The sequence below is a fragment of the Ranitomeya variabilis genome, chromosome 3 (genome assembly GCF_051348905.1).
Source record: "Ranitomeya variabilis isolate aRanVar5 chromosome 3, aRanVar5.hap1, whole genome shotgun sequence".
In the NCBI taxonomy this organism is placed as follows: Eukaryota; Metazoa; Chordata; class Amphibia; order Anura; family Dendrobatidae; genus Ranitomeya; species Ranitomeya variabilis.
Window position 1 is genome coordinate 26,707,221 of NC_135234.1, and position 25,446 is coordinate 26,732,666.

At 45.9% G+C, this 25,446-nt stretch overlaps 1 protein-coding gene across 2 annotated transcripts in view; it reads left to right on the plus strand.

Moving 5' to 3' along the window:
* C2CD2 (C2 calcium dependent domain containing 2) overlaps positions 1–25,446 on the plus strand; it is a 97,594-nt gene that overhangs the window by 59,778 nt on the left and 12,370 nt on the right. For both annotated transcript variants that reach the window (XM_077293827.1, XM_077293826.1), the window contains exons 4-14: positions 10,846–10,965; positions 11,352–11,459; positions 11,606–11,722; positions 12,340–12,457; positions 12,714–12,816; positions 14,206–14,270; positions 14,709–14,824; positions 16,424–16,604; positions 16,848–16,961; positions 17,044–17,171; positions 22,288–22,579. In XM_077293827.1, the coding sequence (XP_077149942.1) occupies positions 10,846–10,965; positions 11,352–11,459; positions 11,606–11,722; positions 12,340–12,457; positions 12,714–12,816; positions 14,206–14,270; positions 14,709–14,824; positions 16,424–16,604; positions 16,848–16,961; positions 17,044–17,171; positions 22,288–22,579 (1,462 nt within the window). The remainder of the gene's footprint in view (positions 1–10,845; positions 10,966–11,351; positions 11,460–11,605; positions 11,723–12,339; positions 12,458–12,713; positions 12,817–14,205; positions 14,271–14,708; positions 14,825–16,423; positions 16,605–16,847; positions 16,962–17,043; positions 17,172–22,287; positions 22,580–25,446) is intronic.

A 25,446-nucleotide genomic window follows, 5' to 3' on the forward strand; every position in this document is an offset into this window, starting at 1 on the left:
CTGTCAGAAACGATGTTTTCCGGGATACCATGTAAACGAACCACATTCTGAAAAAATAAAGGAACCAACTCAGATGAAGAAGGCAATTTGGGCAAGGGTACCAAATGAACCATCTTAGAAAAACGGTCACACACCACCCAAATGACGGACATTTTCTGAGAAACCGGGAGGTCCGAGATAAAGTCCATAGAGATGTGCGTCCACGGCCTCTTCGGAATAGGCAAGGACAACAACAATCCACTAGCCCGAGAACAGCAAGGCTTGGCCCGAGCACAAACATCACAAGACTGTACAAAGGCACGCACATCCCGAGACAGGGAAGGCCACCAGAAGGACCTGGCCACCAATTCTCTGGTACCAAAAATTCCAGGGTGACCTGCCAACACAGAAGAATGAACCTCTGAGATGACTCTACTGGTCCATTCATCTGGAACAAACAGTCTCCCAGGCGGACAACGATCAGGCCTATCAGTCTGAAACTCCTGCAAAGCACGTCGCAAGTCTGGGGAGACAGCAGACAAAATCACCCCATCCTTAAGGATACCCGTAGGCTCAGAATCACCAGAGGAGTCAGGCTCAAAACTCCTAGAAAGGGCATCTGCCTTCACATTTTTTGAACCCGGCAAGTATGAAACCACAAAATTAAACCGGGAGAAAAACAACGACCAGCGCGCCTGTCTAGGATTCAGACGCCTGGCAGACTCAAGGTAAATCAGATTCTTGTGATCAGTCAAGACCACCACCTGATGTCTAGCACCCTCAAGCCAATGACGCCACTCCTCAAATGCCCACTTCATAGCCAAGAGCTCCCGATTACCGACATCATAATTTCGCTCGGCGGGCGAAAACTTTCGAGAGAAGAATGCACATGGTCTCATCACTGAGCAATCGGGACTTCTCTGCGACAAAACCGCCCCCGCTCCAATCTCGGAAGCATCAACCTCGACCTGAAAAGGGAGCGAAACATCAGGCTGGCGCAACACAGGGGCGGAAGAAAAGCGGCGCTTAAGCTCCCGAAAGGCCTCCACAGCCGCAGAGGACCAATTGGCAACATCAGCACCCTTCTTAGTCAAATCAGTCAGAGGTTTAGCAACACTTGAAAACCCAGTTATAAATCGACGATAGAAATTAGCAAAGCCCAAGAACTTCTGAAGACTCTTCAGGGAAGTAGGCTGCGTCCAATCACAAATAGCCCGAACCTTGACAGGATCCATCTCAACAGAAGAAGGGGAAAAAAATATACCCCAAAAAGGAGATCTTCTGAACCCCAAAAATACACTTTGAACCCTTTACAAACAAAGAATTAGACCGCAAAACCTGAAAAACCTTCCTAACCTGTTGAACATGCGACTCCCAGTCATCCGAAAAAATCAAAATATCATCCAAATACACAATCATAAATTTATCCAGGTATTTACGGAAAATATTGTGCATAAAGGACTGAAAGACTGAAGGAGCATTAGAAAGACCAAAAGGCATTACCAAATACTCAAAATGGCCCTCGGGCGTATTAAATGCAGTTTTCCACTCATCTCCCTGCTTAATCCGCACCAAATTATACGCACCCCGAAGATCAATCTTAGAGAACCACTTTGCCCCTTTAATACGAGCAAATAAATCAGTCAATAGTGGCAAAGGATACTGGTATTTGACTGTAATCTTATTCAACAGGCGATAATCAATACAGGGCCTCAGGGAGCCATCTTTTTTACCCACGAAAAAAAAACCTGCTCCTAAAGGGGATGAGGATGGACGGATATGTCCCTTTTCCAAGGACTCCTTAATATACTCCCGCATAGCAGCATGCTCAGGCACAGACAGATTAAACAAACGACCCTTGGGAAACTTGCTGCCCGGAATCAAGTCTATAGCACAATCACAATCCCTGTGAGGGGGGAGAGAACTAAGTTTGGGCTCCTCAAAAACATCACAATAGTCAGACAAAAATGCCGGAATTTCAGAGGGAGTAGATGAAGCAATGGAAACCAAAGGTACTTCCCCATGAGCCCCCTGACATCCCCAACTTAACATAGACATTGTTTTCCAGTCAAGGACTGGATTATGAGTTTGCAACCATGGCAATCCAAGCACTAGGACATCATGCAAGTTATGCAACACAAGGAAGCGAATCACCTCCCGATGGTCAGGAGTCATACACATAGTCACTTGTGTCCAGTATTGTGGTTTATTCCTAGCCAATGGTGTGGAGTCGATACCCTTCAGAGGGATAGGAACTTCCAAAGGCTCTAGGCTAAACCCACAGCGTCTGGCAAAGGACAAATCCATAAGACTCAAGGAAGCGCCAGAATCCACATAGGCATCCACAGTAATAGATGATAATGAACAGATCAAAGTTACAGACAAAATAAACTTAGACTGTAAAGTGCCAATTGCAAAAGACTTATCAACCTTTTTTGTGCGTTTAGAGCATGCTGATATAACATGAGCAGAATCACCACAGTAGAAGCACAACCCATTTTTACGCCTATAATTCTGCCGTTCACTTCTGGACAGAATTCTATCACATTGCATAATCTCCGGTGTCTGCTCAGAAGACACCGCCAAATGGTGCACAGGTTTGCGCTCCCGTAAACGCCGATCAATCTGAATAGCCATAGTCATGGATTCATTCAGACCTGTGGGCGTAGGAAACCCCACCATGACATCTTTAACGGCGTCAGAGAGACCTTCTCTGAAATTCGCCGCCAGGGCGCACTCATTCCACTGAGTAAGCACAGACCATTTTCAAAATTTTTGACAATATATTTCAGCTTCATCATGCCCTTGAGAGAGGGCTATCAAGGCCTTTTCAGCCTGAATCTCCAAATTAGGTTCCTCATAGAGCAACCCCAGTGCCAGAAAAAACGCATCCACATTGAGCAGCGCAGGATCCCCTGGTGCCAATGCAAATGCCCAATTCTGGGGGTCACCCCGCAACAAGGAAATCACAATTTTAACCTGCTGAGCGGAGTCTCCAGCGGAGCGAGATCTCAGAGAAAGATACAATTTACAATTGTGCTTAAAATTCAAAAAACGAGATCTATCTCCAGAAAAGAACTCAGGTATAGGAATCTTGGGTTCTGACATAGGAGCATGTATAACATAGTCTTGGATATTTTGAACCTTAGAAGCCAGAGCACTCAGGCCTGTAGCTAAACTCTGGATATCCATTTCTCAACAGCTGAGATCTGAGCCATTCAGGGGTTAAGAGGAGAGAAAAAAGCAGCAGATTGCAATTATGGCTAGACAGAACTTCTGAGTAAAAAAAAAAGTGTCAGAAACTTCTTCTTTTCTCTCTTTCTTCAGCCAATACCTTTAATACATTTGCGGCCGGCAATACTGTCATGGTTCCCAATGGCAGGGACTCAGGCAAAAACGGACTAACTCTAGGAATGATGGAATCTCAGATGACCGCGACGCTGAACCTAACACGCAACTAATAGTAGCCAGGGGGTGTGCCTACGATTATCCCTAGACACCTCGCACCAGCCGGAGATCTAGTTACCCCCTAGTAGAGGAATACACAGACCTGGCTTGCCTCCAGGGAAACCCCAAAAGTGATAGTAGCCCCCCACATATAATAACGGTTAGGTAAGAGGAAAACACGTACGCAGTATGAATATAGATTCAGCAAAGAGAGGCCCTCTGACTAGATAGCAGAAAATACAAAAGAGGACTTCGCGGTCACCTCAAAACCCTAAACAGCCATCCTGAAATTACTTTAACTCCGTTATCAACTCATGACACCGGAGTAGTAATTTCAGATCACTAGAGCTTCCAGCAGCAAGAGAAATATAAATGCATGCATGCTGGACAAACAAACACAAAAAATGCCAAAGATCCAACTTAGCTGAATTGCAGACTTGGAGCAGGTAGCAAGCAACAGAGGTGCTCTGGTAACATTGATTGCCGGCACTAGAATGACTGAGAAGCCAGACTAAATAGGAAACTCCCAGTTTCCTGATGGGAACAGGTGCAAGACAAAAGTCAGCCAGTACCACCAGTAACCACCAGAGGGAGCCCAAAAACAGAATTCACAACACTCAATGGACAGCCCTGGCGGACCCCAGACCCAACCTCAAAAGGGCGGCCAGACCAACCATTCACGAGCGGGAAAGTCTCTGCCCCCGCGTACAAGATCTTTAGCCAATTTACAAACCCCCCAGGCAGACCATACCTCAGAAGGACGGACCAGAGGTACTCATGGTTAACCCGATCAAAAGCCTTCGCCTGGTCTAAGGACAGCAAGTACCCCTTCCAGTGACCTGCCCTGCTCTGCTCCACTGCCTCTCGGACACCGAGCACAGCACTAAACGTACTGCGGCCTGGAACAGAGCAGTGCTGGGCCCCCGAAAGGAGCCGGGGTGCAAACTTCACCAGCCGTTTGAACAGCACCTTTGCCAGAACCTTCCGGTCCGTATTGAGAAGCGCTATGGGACGCCAATTCTCAATACGGGACGGGTCCTTACCCTTTGACAGGATAATCAGGGCCGACTGCCTCATTGACCAGGAAAGAGCGCCCGAGGAGAGACACTCGTTAAACACCTCAGTCAAGAGGGGGACCAAGGAGTCCCTAAAGGTCTTATAAAACTCGGATGTTAAGCCATCCGGACCTGGCGATTTCTTAGGCCGAAGCCCATCAATGGCCAGTCGCACTTCCTCTTCCCTGATTGGTTCTGTCAAAACGTGAAGCGAGGGGTCATCTCCTGGCTCAGGGATGGCCTCGGCCAGGAAAGCCGACATCACGTTCCGATCCAGATCCCTCTTCCCCAAGAGGTGCGAGTAGAAAGATCTGATCACCTCCAGGATCCCTGATTTGGATCTGTTCAGGGAACCCGTATCGTCGACCAAACCTGTCACCACCTTACAACTCACTGACATCTTACAGTTTCTGTAGGGGTCAGGCGAGCGGTACCTCCCGAAATCCCTCTCAAAAACCAAAGACGTGTGCCTATCGTACTGACACCTCTTGAGTAAAGACTTCACTCTGGAGATCTCCTCACGGTCACCTCCAGCCGAGACGAGATGTTCGAGTTTCCTCCTCAGTTCCTGATACAGGCGGTACCTGCTCAGGCTCCTGAGGCTCGAGAGCTGGCGGAAGAAACTCGCAACCCGATCCTTGAACATCTCCCACCACTCTGACTTATCGCTACAGAGATCCAAAAGCGGTACCTGGCTCTGAAGAAAGTCCTCAAAGGATTGTCTTATCTCTGCTTCTTCCAAGAGGGACGAATTCAGCTTCCATAGTCCCCTTCCCATCCGAGGGGTTTCTGAAACATTCAGAGAAAAAGAAATCAGACAGTGATCGGAGAACTCCACCTCAACAACCGACACTGCTGAAGAGATGGCTTCCACCTTTAAAAAAAACCTGTCTATCCTAGACCTACAATTACCTCTATGAAAGGTGAAACCACAGTGACCTGGGGTGTGCCGGATGTGGACATCCACCAGGCGAGCATCACTAGCTATGCTATTGAGAGTATTACTATCATAAGCCAGCCGGTCAATGGAGCCTCCCCTATCACGAAGCCTTGTGACAGTGTTAAAGTCACCTCCAAAGACCACCTGCCGACTCGTAAAAAGATAGGGCTTAATCTTCAGGAAGAGACATTTACGGTCCCACTTTGACTGCGGACCATAGATGTTAATGAGCCGAAGCTCCTGTCCCCTCATGAAGACGTCTAAGACCAGGCACCTCCCCATTTCTACCTCGCTAACTCTCCGGCATTCAACCGATGCAGTCTTAAAAAGGACTGCCACCCCGCTACACGGCTCGGCCACAAGAGACCAGTACGAAGACCCGCACCTCCACTCGCTCTCCGCCTTGCGTATGGCCCCCATATCCGTAAGCCTGGTCTCCTGCAAAAACAAAATTTCAGCCTCAAATCGGGTGAGAAAATCAAAGGCCGCAAATCTAGCCGCATCAGACTTTATACTAGCGACATTAATGGTCGCTAGAGTCAACGGGGTGGGTGCCGCCATCATGAGTGATCGAGTTAGATGGCCTTTTTCTTCCCCCCACCCTTTTTCTCATGTCCAGACGATGAAGCCCCCCCTCTTCTTTTCAGAGAGACAGAGATATCCATCCCTCCCACCTCTTTCTCATCTCCGGACCCAGGGAGACACCCCATGGAGAAGGGACTCCCCCCGCCTCCTAAAGGCCCTCCCGATGTTACCTCCGGAACCTCACCCCCGACTCCCGTCTCAGCAGGATCGTCAAGGGCTTGGAACCGGTTGGAGAGGGGGATCAGAGGGGAGTCGGTGGGACCTTCCTTAGGCACCTTGGTCAGGGAAGAAGATTTTCCACCTTTTTTCTTCTTTTTTTTACTTTTGGCACTCTTGGCACTCTTGGTACCCTTGTCACCCATTTCTTTTGGCTGTTCCCCTCCATCCTCATCAAAACTTTCATATTGAGAGGCATCTGAGAGATCAGCCACTTCCTCATTCTCCATCCGTCTGATCTCCTCAGTCACCGCTTTCTCCCCCGGGGCCTCAGTGACATGGGCCGTCGCCTCGGAGGAGGGGGCAGCCATTACCCCAGTTACCCGAGGCTCCTCCTGCTCCCTGCCCTCCTGACGCCTTGCCTGCCTCCGCTGGTAAGAGGGGCCCCTAGCCCTGCCATTCCTCATCGGCCCCTCAGCTCCTCCCCCGCTGCCACCTCCAACCTCTGCAGAAGTTGCACCGCCAGGAACTTCCTCGCGGCTCCCCTCCACCCGGCTGGCCATGGCGTTAGAGAAGGAATGAGGGCAGCGGCTGAACGGGTGACCTAGATCACCACACAGGTGACATCGAATGACACCACAGGATGCGGCGAGGTGACCCACCTCGCCACACAAGGCACATTTCTGCACCTTGCAGCCCGCGCTGAAGTGGCGAGGATCACCGCACCTGTGGCATACCTTCGGCTGCCCCTGGTAGAAGACCAGAATCCGATCCCTTCCCAGGAAAGCCAAGGAAGGGATGTGGGTGACAGTGCCACCTGAACGCTTCAACTTTACCATGAAGGTCCAGCCTCCTGACCAGATACCAAAATCGTCCCGGTTCTTCTTAGGGACCTCCACAACCTCGCCGTAGCGGCTCAACCAGGTCATTATGTCAACACCGGAAAGAGACTCATTACATGTTAAAACGGTCACTTTCTTCGGCCCACTTTGGCGAGAAATTGCTTCCACGGCAAACCCTCGCCAGCCGGGCTCCTCTTTTACCAGCTCATAATTCGACCAAAAGAGCTCCAAGCCCTCCGGCCGACCAAAGCTGATATCAAAGGTGGAGGTCCCAAAAGGATGTATCAGAGCAAAGATGTCAATAGCCCTGAAGTCCATCTTCATGAGGAGCTTCACCACATTTGTCCTGGATGGACATGCCTCATCGCCCCTCCAGCGAAGACGAACCACATTTCTCCTGGAGACCCCCTGCCCGGCTGTCGGGAGGGACCACACAGTCTCCCCCCTTTTTCTCTTGGAAGGCAGCTAGACCAGACTTATCTAGCCAGTAGGACAATGCCACCTCTCTTCCCTCTACATTGATCGTCCGCTCCCCTTTTTTGAGGGCCTCCAGGAAACAGCGTCGAAAAGCCTCATTCCCTGGGTGCGGAGATGAGGAAGACCCCTGTGGAACCCCAGCGGCAGCAGCCGCATAACTAATGGCGGCTGCAGGTGAGGGGGACGATGGACCAGCCCCTATATTCCCTGAACCCTCAACCTCACAGTCAACCATCTCCACCTCACTTACCTCAGCCTCACCATTTTCACTGGTAGAAATCACCGCACTGGCACCATTCACTCCAACCATACCTCCAGCAGAAACCACCCCTGACCCGTCACTATTGTCACAGACAATATTCACACCACTTGCACCACTTCCATTTTTATTTACATTTTTGTTTGCATTTTTTTTCTGCTTTCTGCTGGGGTTGTTGCTATTTGCAGTGCAGCTGCCCCTTTAAGATTCATACTGCAGGGTTTGATTACCACACCCTGCTTTTTAGTGATGGGCAGTCCGGCTCTTTTTGGTGATCCGGCTCTCATGGCTCCGCTCACCAAAAAGAGCCGACTCTTTCGGCTCACAAAACGGCTCTTTATGGATCCCTATTGAATACCTGTTCAGGCGTTCTGAAACTCCGCCCACTTCTTTAGAGCCAATTAAATTGAAGTGTGGACGGGGTTTTGCTCAGGTGGGCGGAGTTACACATGCCGAAGCCCGGGATTTTACGCCCAGTGAGAGCCATTCAGGAATTTTAGTGGCTCTCACTGGCGTGCCAGCTCCCATCGTTCACAGCAGGGAGCCGGCTCTTTGTGTCGGCTTGTTCGCGAACGATACATCACTACTGCTTTTCAGCAGAGCATGTGCTGGCAGCTGCAGACTGTTGCTCCAGCCTCTCCTGCAGACCATTTCCACGCTCCTGTGTGCACTTCACCGCCGGGTCCCCCGCAGATACAGGTGACACACATGCAGAGGACCCCGGCGGTGCGACCCCCTCCGGCGAGGGTGTGATCCGGACCGGCATTACCGCAGCCATTACAGCTGCACCCGAGATGATAACCGGTGCCGGGGTCCCGGACTTTGACCCAGCATCGGATCTGCATGTGGGGGACCCCGACACCACAGCACACGCCGCCGATGATGCGGCCCCGGCTGACAGCGCACCGCCAACATTGCAGGGAGCGGTGACCACCGGCAAGGTACCCACAGCCTCCACCCCCCGAGCGTCAGTGCGTGCAGCAGGCATCAGGCCGTCCCCCGTTTCCACAGAGGATCGGGCCTGGACACCTCCACAGATTTTATTACCGCCCGCCACAGGGCCACACTCCAGACCATGCACACTGTCCGGCTCTGCAGCCGCATGCCCACTCTCGCCCCCTCTGCTACCACCAGTAGAGACGGCGACCTGCGCCATACGACTTGTACTCTCCCCGCTCCCTCGCACCGGAACCACTGCAGGTCCCGGGCCGGGGTGGGTAGCGGGCTCCACACAGCGGGACCGGGGGGTCCCAGGAAGGGGGACAAACACCAACCTCTCCTCCGATGTTTTCTTCCTCTTTTTGCTTTTCTTTTTCCCCCTCCTGGTTGCCTCGTCCCCACAGACCTCATCCCCAAACTTCAGGTGGGCATAGTTTACTGGGGACTCCAGCTGACGGATCTGCTGCAAGACGAGGCAACCCCCACTACTGCTGTTATCGCTGCTGCTATCATCCGCATCACCCCCATCATCCTCTGAAATGCTATTGTCTGATGGGAGTGGGACCTGCACTGGATCTATCCCGCTGTGTGTGGCCTGGAGATCACTTACCAAGCCCCCAGGTGGGTACGGCGCCTCCTCCATCTCCTCCTGGTCCACCTCCTCCACGTGGGTCGGACGCCGAGACCCCTCTGGCTCCTTTGCAGCAGCCATGTTGTGGAATCGGTCCTCATTTTCCAGCTTTTCCCGGAAGGGCCCGCTGTTGTTTAATATTGCCGCTCTCCGGGCTTCCATGCCCTCAATGCAGATCCCCAGGCTGGATATCCTGGCTGTTAGGGCAGACTTCTCTGTGCGGGAGGCTCTGCTTGCAGCTTGCCTCACCTCCTTCAGCTCCTCCCGGAGTCTCCTGATGGTTTTCCCAGCCTCCTCATACTCGCTGAGGTACGCATGGACGCGGGAGCCATAGCTGGTAACCGGCTCCCGTGCGGCCCTAGTGCCCCAATCCTTCGGCACCGCCGCCGCTGCACCTCTGCGAGTGCTCCGCTCACCTCCGGGAGGAGACACCGCAGTGGCCCTCGCCTCAGCCTTAGGGGCTTTGCAGCCCTCCTGGGTCTTCCTGGGCTCCCCCATGTTTTGGGCCTTGCCGGATCTGGTGACCCTCTTTGCCGGTAGCAATGAGCTCCCACCCCTCGCCGGCTTAGACCGAGGGGTGGGAGACGGGGACTCAGCCCCACAGTCCATCCACTACACCCCTCTCTTTCCTAGGTCAGAGAGGGGGGGGAATTACTGGGTGGAAAAAAAAAACGGTGACTCTCCTGGAGCAAACAGAGCAGCGCCTTCCTCCACAGACTACAAGCTCCTAGTGGTGGCTGTATAAATCTGTATGCAGTGAGCTCCCCCTAGTGGTGGCTATATAGATCTGTATGTAGTGAGCTCCCCCTAGTGGTGGCTGTATAAATCTGTATGTAGTGAGCTCCCCCTAGTGGTGGCTGTATAATCTGTATGTACTGAGCTCCTCCTAGTGGTGGCTGTATAGATCTGTATGTAGTGAGCTCCCCCTAGTGGTGGCTGTAGAATCTATGTAGTGAGCTCTCAGCTCCCCCAAGTGGTGGTTGTATAAATCTATATGTACTGGGCTCCCCCTAGTGGTGACTGTATAAATCTCTATGTAGTGAGCTCCTCCTAGTGGTGGCTGTATAAATCTGTATGTAGTGAGCTCCTCCTAGTGGTGGCTGTATAATATGTATGTAGTGAGCTCCCACTAGTGGTGGCTGTATAGATCTGTATGTAGTGAGCTCCTCCTAGTGGTGGCTGTATAATCTGTATGTAGTGAGCTCTCAGCTCCCCCAAGTGGTGGTTGTATAAATCTATATGTACTGGGCTCCCCCTAGTGGTGACTGTATAAATCTCTATGTAGTGAGCTCCTCCTAGTGGTGGCTGTATAAATCTGTATGTAGTGAGCTCCTCCTAGTGGTGGCTGTATAATATGTATGTAGTGAGCTCCCACTAGTGGTGGCTGTATAGATCTGTATGTAGTGAGCTCCTCCTAGTGGTGGCTGTATAATCTGTATGTAGTGAGCTCTCAGCTCCCCCTAGTGGTGGTTGTATAAATCTATGTGATAGATGTATCATGATATCCCAGTAACCTGTTAATGATTTGCTTTCAGGTTGTATGCTGCAGCGTGGTGGGTGACTATCTACAATTTGCCGTGCGGGTTACCCGGACCCTTCCAGCCAACTCAGGATGCCAGGTGTACAGTGTCCGCATCACACCACTACATATAAACGTAAGTCTGTACTGGGACCAGTCCTATATCGGTTGATCATAGGAGATTATTCCCATTACCAATGAATCCCACCAACCAATTTATTTTCTGTCCTCCATGTGGAGTTTAATCACTACATGGGTCCTTTTTTTTACAATGGGAAGTAACTTTCAGGTACACTTTACGTTATTCAAGATCCCTGATCTCTGCTTGCTGTCAGTGAATGTGGACATTCGGATTTGGCTAGCCTTTATGAGGCAGCCCCTTTAAGAAGCCAGGTGTCAGTCTTTCATGCTCACCTTTTGTGTGTAATGTTTCCATTCCTTGACAGGAAGCAGAAGTCTTGATACGCTACATACAGTATAGTGAGAGTTCTTTCTTGATCCGTCTCCTTTTTCTTTTTCCAGTTGGAGCTTCGCATAAAAGAAAGCGCAGGAAAGGACGTCCAGGTCACGTGGTCCATGGGAAACTTCTGTGATCTCGATCTTCAGGTTCAACCAAAAACTAAGCTGGAGGTCAGTCAGTAAGTTGTGTTGTTTTATTTCCTCCATGTTGGCTGTTTCCCTAAAAACAAGTTCAGATTTGGAATGTGGAAAATGGACAAACCTGGGGAATGTTAACCTGTACGTCCCTACGTCTGAGCTCTGTGTCGTGTTTGCAGACCCCCGGATCGAGTGCAATCAGGGAAACTCTGGAGGACATATTGAAGAACCTCATGGGTTGTGTCCGACCTCAAGTAGACCTGAGCGGCAAGCCTGCAGACATGAAGGAATACCAGGTATCTAAAAACTAGCTAACGCAGACCTTCATTCCTACAGAGGGGTGACCTAATACACCCTTCAACACTGAGAAGCTAGTTAAGCAGGGGCGGGGTTTACTAAGCAGGGTCGGGACATATTAAGCAGGGCCGGGCCAGACTCTTATAGGAAACACCCACAAACAGGGCCTTATTTCCAATTTTCTCCACCAGTGCGTACAATCGGAGAGACCGGACCCCCACGCATGTATGATATACTATAATATACCACATTCTTTTTAAATTATGTAGAACCAGAACACATGAGCTGCGCGCACAGTGAACAAGCCAGTAAAGACATGTTCACACCACCAAGAGACTTGAAAACACAAAAAAGCACAGTAAAACCAAAACCACTCTGTTGCAAAAAAAATCACAGTGGACAGCAAGTGCTAGTAAAAAGATGGAAAAAACAGGGTATTTGGTTGATACGTTTTTTGCAAAAAATGTATATTAAGCCGCTGTACCAATCGCCAAGGTATACCCATATCACAGCAGTCCTAACTAATGAATGTAATCCCTATCTGATGTATTTAAAACCTGGTCATATGTACAATACCTGTATGAGCAGGATTCAGAAAATTCTTTTTAAATTATAGAACTTTCCTGGCTTCCATTCTCCAGTAATCTGTCCTCCGAAACCCCCGCGAGCTCACGAGCTGAAGCTTCAAGTGCGCAATATCAAAGCGGTGCTGACGGGAAATGTCGAGACCTCAGGTAATTTTTACCCTTAAAGGGGGCCTCCACGCATTAGGGTCCCTGGGAAACTTATAGTTTCTACATCTTACTACAACCTTAAAGGGACCCATGAGCTTCACTCTTTCAGTAGCGCAGCCTTAAACAGTACCAACTATAGACATGTGTCATGCTCCGCCCCTTTATCTGGAGTTCTTCTTTAATTCTATAGTTTTATATTGAAATATCATCGTCATATACTAAGCGAAGAATCTATCCTTTATGCTCCCGCCGACAGGGATGGTGACGTGCTTGGCGCATCTCAATGACCCCGTCCAGAGATTCTCCACTGCGGCCGTACAACAAAGCGCGAGCCCAAGTTGGGAGGATGAATTTCTTTTGTAAGTTCTCCGGGGACTTCACAAATCGCTCAGATGTCATTATGATAAATGTTCCAATATGTTTGATATGTTGAATATTTAGGAAGTTTAGTAAGACTGCAGGATCTGACTACACAGGGTTTGTTTGTAGTCTGTTACCATGGAGACACAGGAGATTTAAAAAATACAAACTAGTTACATTGTAGTTTAAGGTTTATTTCTTCAACCGGCTGTATCACAAGCAGTTTCTCTATGTCTACGCCTGCTGCCGGGCTCCGCTGATTATATACCCTGATAGCTGTCAATGAATGTGGAGCGAGACAGATAATGAGTGCCGCCTCCTATAAATAGACTTTTGCGGCATTGCTGACATTCCAGGGGCGGACACTTCCCCTCCGTCTAAGCTTCTCATTACGCTCCAGATCATCCTTGTTCACCTATAACCTTCTCATTGCTAAGCCAGATCATCTGAAGCAGCAGGGCAGAGTATTTCAGGAGAGGATCGTGCTGATTCTGTCTTGCGCAGAAGAGATTGTGAAGTCTCCACAATCAGTGATGGTTTGGGCAGCCATGTCATCTGCTGGTGTAGGTCCACTGTGTTTTATCAAGACCAAAGTCAGCGCAGCCGTCTACCAGGAAATGTTAGAGCACTTCATGCTTCCCTCTGCCGACAAGCTTTTTGGAGATGGAAATGTCATTCTCCAGCAGGACTTGGCCCCTGTCCACACTGCCAAAATACCAATACCTGGTGTAAAAACAACAGTATCACTGGGCTTGATTGGCAGCAAACTCGCCTGACCTTAACCCATAGAGAATCTATTGTCAAGAGGAAGATGAGACACCAGACCCAACAGTGCAGACGAGCTGAAGGCTGCTATCAAAGCAACCTGGGCTTCCATAACCTCTCAGGAGTGCCACAGGCTGATCGCCTCCATGCCACGCCGCATTGATGCAGTAATTCATGCAAAAGGACCAAGTATTGAGTGCATTTACTGAACATACATTTCAGTAGGATTTTAAAATCATTTTTCAAGCTGGTGTTATAAAGTATTGTAATTTACTGAGATAATGACTTTTGGGTTTTCATTGGCTGTAAGCCATAATCATCAACATTAACAGAAATAAACACCATCTATATTAAAGTCCAAAAAGTATCACCAGTCCAACCAGTGTCTATATGTTAGTGGCAGCAGTGCCCATGTAACAATACCATATACATTAGAGGCCATATAAGCAGCAGGCGACCACTTCCCTTAATAATATCATTGTCCTCACGGTGTCAGCCATATTATGGTCCTGTATAACACTACCACCCTTCACTGATCGCCTGCTATACTCACTACTATCTCACATTAATACAGTGTGTAGGATTGGAGAAAACCTTCTTCCCTTCTCCTCCTTTTCTTGCAGTGAGCTGAATGCAAAGTCCCGGGAGCTGCAGCTGCAGATCAGTGATCCGGGGACCCCCGCCGGGAGTGAGTACCACAGACTTAGACAGTAGCCACCAAAATGCATTATATTTACCTCCACTGACTGTAATATTCATGTCTATAGCAGTCCAGTCATCCAGAATATTTAATAATCCAGCATCATTTATGCAAATATTCTGAATAATCAACAATCGTAAATTAATTTATAGTCTCTGGCTGCAAAAAAAAAAAATACTATAGCAATCTCCTCCTGTTCCAAATGGTCGTCAGTGTGCAGATTGTCCCATGGTCAGGGGTGTGTATGCATTGATTTTGGTGAAGATTGTGTAATACTCCATTTATCCTGCGGGGGCACTGTTGGCTTATTGTACAGTTTTTGCCTGGTTTCTCCCGAAGATTACATCTGCTTATTGTCAGCCCAGGAAAACCCTTCATATAGTAGATGACAAACCTTAATTTATATATTTATTTTTTTTACTGAAGGACCCCCATTGGCCTGCGCTACTGTACCCCTGGATCTATTCAGGAAGAACCCCTCAGGAAGGCAAAATTATTCACTGAACCCCAATAACCCCTTGTCCGGGTCAATCAGCGCTCAGGTAGGTACCTGTAATAAAGATGTAAATAATTGACCCTCTATAATTTGGGGTCTAAGACAATATGGAGCCTACGTTGGGGCTTAGCCCACCCAAATACGGCCCAGCACTAAGCTTACCCACACCTGCTGCCAGGGGCAGTGACCGGAGCAGTGCTCTGATCGCTCCTGTTTAACCCCTTAAATGCTGCTTTTTAGATGTCGCAATTCCTCTGTTGCACCAATTTGGGTGTCTGAGACCCCATGGCAGGAAGAGGTTAAGTGAAGGCGTCAGTCACCGCCATCTTTATACACCTTTATATTTACATGAGATTGCTAAATTCACTATCACTACATACTGTAATATTATCATAATATAGTGGCAGCCATTAAACGACCACAGGTTCAAGTTCGCTAAAAAGGGACAAATAAAAAAAAAAATTACCTTTTCAAAATAAATATTAAAAAAATCAAAATTTTAAATCACGGTCCCCCATTTCCAAGTTAAAAAAAAGAAGGAAATTCAATATTATCGCTTCAGTAAAAGTCATATCTATGAAAATATAAAACTTAAAAGGGTATTCCCATCTCCAGAATCCTATCCTAATATGTAGTAGGTATAATAATAATAATATTAGTACATACCTCCAATTAGAAGTGTAGTGTAGTTCTTCTGATTCGCTGTGTCTTTTACCCCATGTGCAGGGCATTACATTACATTGTCAGAATTGACAATTTTGGTTGCCGCGCCTCTCATAATTACCACAAAAAATGATAATATGTGCTCCAAAATGATGTCAATAAAACTACAGCCCGTCATGCAAGAAACAAAACCTCACACGGCTCCATCAACGTAAAAATGGACCTTTAAATTTGGGTATTTTAATATGTCTAGGCCCTGAAGAAGTGACTGTCACGACACAGCTGTCGGGTAACCCGGGACCAGGAGCTCCTTCCCTGACCCTAACACTAAGGGGCGCCCTAGCTTGCCCTATTCTCCGGAATACTTCTGAAGGTGAAGATGCCGGGGCTGCCACCCTTGCCTCTGCTGAGTTAGCCCTCCGTCTGTTCTCTTTCCCCACCCGGTGAAGAGGGGCGCTACTGTGTACTGCAGTACACCAACCTGACATACAAGGCTACACACAAGGGTAAACTAAAAACTCCAGGCATACAAATATTCACTCAAATATAACAGAGGAAAGCATCGGGGAGTGGAGGTAGGGTGGTAAACAAAAGTAGAGAATTACCACACTTACAAACCAATCAATAGTCACAGATAACTCCTTCAACTCTCCTTCTCATATGACCACCTCTTCCTCCTGAAGACATGCAGCAAATGCTAGCCCTGACAAGGATCTGCGTCAGAACCCAGATTATAAAGGGGAAGGGAGTGACTAATGGAGCTAAGGTGTGAACACAGGGATTTCCAACATGGCTGATTAACCCCCATTCTGCCAAAAGGAATAAACACCATTAAAACGAAGGAGCTTCTTCTCAGCCCTGGAGTAGGAGCAAACAGACGCTGCGGTCTTCTGGCTCCACACTGTCGCGGTAGCCCCATGACAGTGACTTGTTTTAATAACTTGGATTTATTTCTGTAATTTTTCTGTATTATTGATTCCAGTTTCTGTTCGTGGAACCAAATGAAATGAAATCGTGGACGGTTCCGGTCCCCGCAAAAAAAGTAGAGAAGGACCGGACGGTGATGCCTTGTGGCACCGTGGTCACCACTGTCACCTCTGTCACGTCAAAGCCGAGGATAGAGGGAAAGAGTGCGGCTGCCGGCTACAGCGATAAAACATCAGGTACGTCGGTCCAGGGTATCAGTAGACCCAGAGGTGTAAGGAGCAGTAAACTATAGGACTAAAATTCCTCCATTCTTGTGAGTGGAGAGGATTTTTAAAAAAGCGGTACCGGTAAGTTGCAAAGTTCCTCGTTTTTAAAGTCCCGCACCCACCGGGCATGTAGATAAAACTCACCAGCCACCCCTGCTGTTTCTAAGGGGGTCAAAAAGTCATAAATCTGTGGTGTCTTCTTTATCCTTACAGAATCCCCATCAAGCACCCCCCCTAAAATAAAAGTGATCGAGAGGGATTTCTCTGTACAAGCCATTCCTTCCCAAACCGGCGTGGTCAGCAAGGCGCTGTCCTCGTCAGACACAGGTAACACACCAGCCCTCCTCCATTTTTCTAACTTTATACATGTTGCCATTCCTTGTGGTCATTTTCATTGTCTTGGGACCAGAACTCTTGATTCTGAACGGCTCTGACCCGGTGGCAGAAGTCGCCATCAGACAACTGAGGGAATCCTCCAGACAGTCCCTAAAGTCCCCACGGAAGAAGAGCACCATCATCATATCAGGGATCTCCAAGGTGAGAGCCGGCGGATCAGTGCGAGCGAGGGACAACCATGCTGTACGGACATTGTGGATAATCAGTGGGTGCAGTTCACCAACATCCCCCATACGCCTGACCCTTGTGTTCGATTATTTTTTTTAGAAATAGTAAAAAAAAATTTTTTTACCTAAATATATATATTTTTTTTTCCTCCAGAAAATGTGTAACAATTTTGGGGCTTACCAATAGGATTAAAATACAATTTTATTTTGTTTAACTTTTTCTTTTTTTTATATTTCAATTTTATTTGTATTCTATTTTATTATTTATTTATTTATTTATTTATTTTACCTAAAAATATATATTTTTTTTCTCCAGAAAATTCATAAACTTTTTGGGCTTACCATTAAAATTAAAAAAATGAATTTTCTTCTCTTTTACTTTTTTCTTTTTTTTTTCTATTTTCTATCTAATTTTTATTTGTATTTTGTTTTATTATTATTGGAGTACTTTTTTTTTCCTCTAGAAAATACTGAAAGCTTTTGAGGCTTATCCTACCAATAGGATAAAAAAAGACAATTTTCTTTTATTTTACTTTATCCTTTATATTTTAATTTTATTTGTATTTTGTTTTATTATTGGGGTTTTTTTTACCCAAAATATATATTTTTTTCTCCAGAACATTCATAAAATTTTTTAGGCTTACCAACAGGATTAAAAAAAAAATACTTTTTTTTATTTTAGTTTTTATATATTTCAATGTTATTTGCATTGTGTTTTATTATTATTTGATTTTTTTTTACCCAAAAATATAAGATTGAAATATAAAAAAAGTAAAACAATATTTTTTTAAATATATTTAAATTTGTATTTTGTTTTATTATTACTGGATATTTTTATACTCCAAAAATATTCTTTTTTTTCCCTCCATAAAATTTATAATAATTTTGGGCTTATCAATAGGGTTAAAAAATACAATTTTATTTTCTTTTATTTTTTTTTTTATATATATATATATATACTAGCTGTACTACCCGGCTTCGCCCGGGTTAATGACTGCTGTTAGCAAAATAGAATGTGTTAACAAAAATTTATTCTGCACACAAAAACCACAAAACAAATAGATAGAAATGTAATTATTAAAAGGCAAAAACTAAGCAAATAGAAGCATTTCACAACATATATTAGCTTTGTTATACTGAGAATGTCTTTGTTGCCTATATTAACCAATCAGAGCTCAGGTTAATTAACTGTAGCAAAATAGAAGCTGAGCTGTGATTGGTTGCTATTGGCAGCCTGATAAATCCCCAGCCAACAGGAAGCCCTCCCCCCTGGCAGTATATATTAGCGCACACATACACATAATAGACAGGTCATGTGACTGACAGCTGCCGTATTTCCTATATGGTACATTTGTTGCTCTTGTAGTTTGCTTATTAATCAGATTTTTATTTTTGAAGGACAATACCAGACTTGTGTGTGTTTTAGGGCGAGTTTTATGTGTCAAGTTGTGTGTGTTGAGTTGCGTGTGGCGACATGCATGTAGCGACTTTTGTGAGATGAGTTTTGTGTGGCGACATGCGTGTAGCAACATTTTGTGTGTTGAGTTGCATGTGACAGGTTAGTGTAGCAAGTTGTGTGCAGCAAGATTTGTGCATGGCGAGTTTTGCGCGTGGCGAGTTTTATGTGTGGTGCATTTTGAGTATGTGCAAGTTTTGTGTGAGGCAACTTTTGCATGTGGTGCAACTTTTGTACATGTGGCAATTTTTCTGTGTGTGCAAGTTTTGCATGAGGTGAGTTTTCCATGAGGTGAGTTTTGCACGTGTGGCGAGTTTTGCGTGAGCCTAGTTTTGCATATGGCGAGTTTTGCATGTAGCGAGTTTTGAGTGGTGACTTTTGTGTTTCGACTTTTATGTGGCGAGGTTGGTGTGTGTGTGTGGTGAAATGTGTGCTGAGGGTGGTATATGTGTTCAAGCACGTGGTAGTGTGTGGCGCATTTTGTGTTTGTGTTCATATCCCCGTGTGTGGTGAGTATCCCATGTCGGGGCCCCACCTTAGCAACTGTACGGTATATACTCTTTGTCGCCATCGCTCTCATTCTTTAAGTCCTCATTGTTCACATCTGGCAGCTGTCAATTTTCCTCCAACACTTTTCCCTTCACTTTTTCCCCATTATGTAGATAGGAGCAAAATTGTTTGGTGAATTGGAACGCGCGGGGTTAAAATTTCACCTCACAACATAGCCTATGACGCTCTCGGGGTCCAGACGTGTGACTGTGCAAAATTTTGTGGCTGTAGCTGCGACGGTACAGATGCCAATCCCGGACATACACACATACATACATACACACATTCAGCTTTATATATTAGATATACCTGTATGTAATCTCCTGTATATAGTATATACCTGTGTGTCATCTCACCTATATATAGTATATATCTGTGTGTCATCTCCTGTATATAGTATATACCTGTATGTCATCTCCTCCTATACATAGCATATACCTGTGTCATCTCCTCCTGTATATACTATATACCTGTAGGTAATCTGCTCCTGTATATAGTATATACCTGTGTGTCATCTCCTCCTGTATATAGTATATACCTGTATGTCATCTCCTCCTGTATGTAGTATGTACCTGTATGTCATCTCCTCCTCTATATAGTATATACCTGTGTGTCATCTCTCCTGTATATAGTATATATCTGTGTGTCATCTCCTCCTGTATATAGTATATACCTGTGTGTCATCTCCCCTGTAAATAGTATATACCTGTGTGTCATCTCCTGTATATAGTATATAGCTGTATGCCATCTCCTCCTGTATTAGCCCTCGTTCACACGTTATTTGGTCAGTATTTTTACCTCAGTATTTGTAAGCTAAAATGGCAGCCTGATAAATCCCCAGCCAACAGTAAGCCCACCCCCTGGCAGTATATATTAGCTCACACATACACATAATAGACTGGTCATGTGACTGACAGCTGCCGGATTCCTATATGGTACATTTGTTGCTCTTGTAGTTTGTCTGCTTATTAATCAGATTTTTATTTTTGAAGGATACCAGACTTGTGTGTGTTTTAGGGCGAGTTTCGTGTGTCAAGTTGTGTGTGTTGAGTTGCGTGTGGCGACATGCATGTAGGGACTTTTGTGAGATGAGTTTTGTGTGGCGACATGCGTGTAGCAACTTTTTGTGTGTCGAGTTGCATGTGACAGGTTAGTGTAGCAAGTTGTGTGCAGCAAGTTTTGCGCATGGCGAGTTTTGCGCGTGGCGAGTTTTATGTGTGGTGCCTTTTGAGTATGTGCAAGTTTTGTGTGAGGCAACTTTTGCATGTGTTGCAACTTTTGTGCATGTGGCAATTTTTCTGCGTGTGGCAATTTTTCTGCGTGTGCAAGTTTTGCGTGTGGCGAGTTTTGCACGTGTGGCGAGTTTTGCATGTGGAGAGTTTTGCGCGTGGCGAGTTTTGAGCGGCGACTTTTGTGTTTCTACTTTTATGTGGCGAGGTTGGTGTATGTGTGGTGAAATGTGCACTGAGGGTGGTATATGTGTTCGAGCACGTGGTAGTGTGTGGCGCATTTTGTGTGTGTGTTCATATCCCCGTGGTGGTGTGATTATCCCATGTTGGGGCCCCACCTTAGCAACTGTACAGTATATACTCTTTGGTGCCATCGCTCTCATTCTTTAAGTCCCCCTTGTTCACATCTGGCAGCTGTTAATTTGCCTCCAACACTTTTCCTTTCATTTTTTCCCCATTATGTAGATAGGGGCAAAATTGTTTGGTGACTTGGAAAGCGCGGGGTTAAAATTTCACCTCACAATATAGCTTTGACGCTCTCAGGGTCCAGACGTGTGACTGTGCAAAATTTTGTGCCTGTAGCTGCGACGCCTCCAACACTTTTCCTTTCACTTTTTCCCCATTATGTAGATAGGGGCAAAATTGTTTGGTGAATTGGAAAGCGCGGGGTTAAAATTTCACCTCACAACATAGCCTATGACGCTCTCGGGGTCCAGACGTGTGACTGTGCAAAATTTTGTGGCTGTAGCTGCTACGGTTCAGATGCCAATCCCGGACATACATACATACATACATACATACACACACACACACATTCAGCTTTATATATTAGATATATATATATATATATATATATATATATATATATATATATATATATATATATATATATATATATATATATATATATATATATATATATATATATATATATATATATATTAGAAAAAAAAGTAAAAGAAAATAAAATTGTATTTTTTAACCTTATTGATAAGCCCCAAAATTATTATAAATTTTATGGAGGGAAAATAAAGAATATTTTTGGAGTATAAAAATATCCAGTAATAATAAAACAAAATACAAATTTAAATACACTTAAAAAAATATTCTTTTACATATATATATATATATATATATATATATATATATATATATATATATATATATATATATATATATATATATATATATATATAATTTTTTATTTTTTTTTATCATTTTACTTTTATTTTGTTTTATTATATTCACAAATATTTAATAAGGAAATATATTTTAAAATAATGTTCTAAAATCTAAACGAAATCTAAACGAAAAAAATATATATATATATAGAAAGGGCAAAGTAGAAAACAATCCACCCCTGGACTGACGCCCCTAGACCGGGTAGCTCATGTAGTTTATTTTCTGCTGTACTTTTTTTTTATACTTTTTTTTTTTTTCTTTTAATATATTATATTTATTATTCAAATGAAAAATACAATTTGTTTCTAACTAGCTTTATTTATAAAAGATACCTAGCGAAGTTTTAAAGGAATCAGGGACCATAAACAATAATGGTCACGGTTCCTTATTAGTGTGATACATACACATCCGCTGAGTCACAGCTTTGGGTTTAAAGGGGTTTGAGGATAGATGATTGGGGGACCCTCACCGATCCCGAGAACAGGGACCTAAAGTTTTGTGTGTGAATGAATCGCTAGTGAGCATGTGCGACCACCACACTGGTCGCACATGCTCACAACTAATCCATTCACACAACAAAATGGATGGCTGAGGGACCCAGGGATTAGACCCTCAGCGATCGGACCCCTTTAAGCCGCACTTATCTCCCTGCACTGCACCTTGTGCTTCCTCAGAGCGTGCTTACTCAGGACGATGAAGCCACCCTCATGTCGAATTACGCCGCCTCCATGGACAACACGATAATGAACGACTCGTCCTTTGACGACGTCAAGACCGCCAACGATAAAGATCTGCCGTTGGCGTCTACCAGCACCGTGCCAGCCATGAGCTTGGAAGACGACGTCTGGGAGCAGGGCAGTCAGCTGGGGGAGTGGAACGGAAATGGAATGGAGGACCCGGACTCGGAATTAGTATCTGTCAGTAACCTGAGCATGTCGGAGACGGGGAGCATCAGAAAATCCAAAGGTCTGTGCTCAGCGCTGCCCCCGCTGTGCTAATCCGTCATTACACCTCACATTGTGACTCTAATTAATCAAGTGGTTATAACGCTTCTCGTCCGCATACATTTGCATCTCATTACCATTTCTCCAGTGAACTCATAAATGTTTTTCCAGGAATGGGATCACGATTCTTTATGATCACTGGTGGTACGGCTGACCACGGGAATAGGGGGTTTCACAGTCCCCTGGAGTGCTATAGTGAGCATGTGCGACCACTGCTCCATCCCCTCTCTTTAGGAACTGTGGTCGCACATGCTCACTACTGTTCCATTCCCGCAGGGAACTTTGGGCCCACCTTTCTCTGGATTGGTAGGCATCTCAACAGCCAGACCCCCCAGCAATCATATATTTATCATCTCACCTGTGGATAGGCGATATACTGTATGTTCAGAGAACTTTTCGTCTTCAGTCTGATCTAGCAAGGACCAGTCCGGTTTAAAGTAGGAAAAAGACAGTGTTACATTGACCACAGAGTAGTCGCCCTCAGGTTATATCCGCCAATGATATTTCCATATACCAATGGTTGCCTTTAGTTTAAAAAAGTTGCAGACTGCAATCTTCATTCAATCCAGACCCATATTATATATTTTGCAGCCTGCTCCTAAATTTCAGATTTTTCTCATGTAAGAGTGTCTCTCCTAGCAATATAGGCTGGATGAGAGGTCTGTGTGTCTCCCCCAGTAATATAGGCTAAGTGTGAGGTCTGTGTGTCTCTCCCAGTAATATAGGCTGGATGTGAGCTCTGTGTGTCTCTCCTAGTAATATAGGCTGAATGTGAGGTCTGTGTGTCTCTCCCAGTAATATAGACTGGATGTGAGGTCTGTGTGTCTCTCCCAGTAATATAGGCTGGATGTGAGGTCTGTGAGTTTCTCTCTGTAATATAGGCTGAATGTGAGGTCTGTGAGTCTCTCCCAGTAATATAGGCTGGATGTGAACTCTGTGAGTCTCTCCCAGTAATATAGGCTGGATGTGAGCTCTGTGTGTCTCTCCCAGTAATATAGGCTGGATGTGACGTCTGTGTGTCTCTCCCAGTAAAATAGGCTGGATGTGAGCTCTGTTTGTCTCTCCCAGTAATATAGGCTGGATGTGAGCTCTGTGTGTCATTCCCAGTAATATAGGCTGGATGTGAGGTATGTGTGTCATTCCCAGTAATATAGGCTGGTTGTGAGGTCTGTGTGGCTCTCCCAGTAATATAGGCTGGATGTGAGGTCTGTGTGTCTCTCCTGGTAATATAGGCTGGATGTGAGCTCTGTGTGTCTCTCCCAGTAATATAGGCTGGATGTGAGCTCTCTGTGCCTCCCTGTAATATAGGCTGAATGTGAGTTCTGTGTGCCTCTCCCAGTAATATAGGCTGGATGTGAGCTCTGTGTGTCTCCCTGTAATATAGGCTGGATGTGAGCTCTGTGTGTCTCTCCCAGTAATATAGGCTGGATGTGACGTCTGTGTGTCTCTCCCAGTAAAATAGGCTGGATGTGAACTCTGTTTGTCTCTCCCAGTAATATAGGCTGGATGTGAGCTCTGTGTGTCATTCCCAGTAATATAGGCTGGATGTGAGGTCTGTGTGTCATTCCCAGTAATATAGGCTGGTTGTGAGGTCTGTGTGGCTCTCCCAGTAATATAGGCTGGATGTGAGGTCTGTGTGTCTCTCCTGGTAATATAGGCTGGATGTGAGCTCTGTGTGCTCTCCCAGTAATATAGGCTGGATGTGAGCTCTGTGTGTCTGTCCCAGTAATATAGGCTGGATGTGAGCTCTGGGTGTCTCTCCCAGTAATATAGGCTGGATGTGAGGTCTGTGTGTCTCTCCCAGTAATATAGGCTGGATTGAGGCTTGTGTGTCTCTCCCAGTAATATAGGCTGGATGAGAGGTCTGTGTGTCTCTCCCAGTAATATAGGCTGGATGTGAGCTCTGTGTGTCTCTCCTAGTAATATAGGCTGGATGTGAGGTCTGTGTGTCTCTCCTAGTAATATAGGCTGGATGTGAGCTCTGTGTGTCTCTCCCAATAATATAGACTGGATGTGAGGTCTTTGTGTCTCTCCCAGTAATATAGGCTGGATGTGAGGTCTGTGAGTTTCTCTCAGTAATATAAGCTGGATGTGAGCTCTGTGTGTCTCTGCCAGTAATATAGGCTGAATGTGACGTCTGTGTGTCTCTCCCAGTAAAATAGGCTGGATGTGAGCTCTGTTTGTCTCTCCCAGTAATATAGGCTGGATGTGAGGTCTGTGTGTCTCTCCCAGTAATATAGGCTGGATGTGAGCTCTGTGTGTCTCTCCCAGTAATATAGGCTGTATGTGATGTCTGTTTGTCTCTACCAGTAATATATGCTGGATGTCAGCTTAGTGTTTCTCCCTGTAATATAGGCTGGATGTGAGCTGTGTGTCTCCCTGTAATACTGGCTGGATGTGAGCTCTGTGTGTCTCCCTGTAAAATAGGCTGGATGTGAGGTCTGTGTGTCTCTCCCAGTAATATAGGCTGGATGTGAGCTCTGTGTGTCTCTCCCAGTAATATAGGCTGGATGTGAGCTCTCTGTGCCTCCCTGTAATATAGGCTGAATGTGAGTTCTGTGTGCCTCTCCCAGTAATATAGGCTGGATGTGAGCTCTGTGTGCTCTCCCAGTAATATAGGCTGGATGTGAGCTCTGTGTGTCTCCCTGTAATATAGGCTGGATGTGAGCTCTGTGTGTCTCTCCCAGTAATATAGGCTGGATGTGAGCTCTGTGTCTCTCCCTGTAATATAGGCTGGATTTGAGCTCTGTGTATCTCTCCCAGTAATACAGGCTGGATGTGAGCTATGTGTGTCTCTCCCAGTAATATAGGCTGGATGTGAGCTCTGTG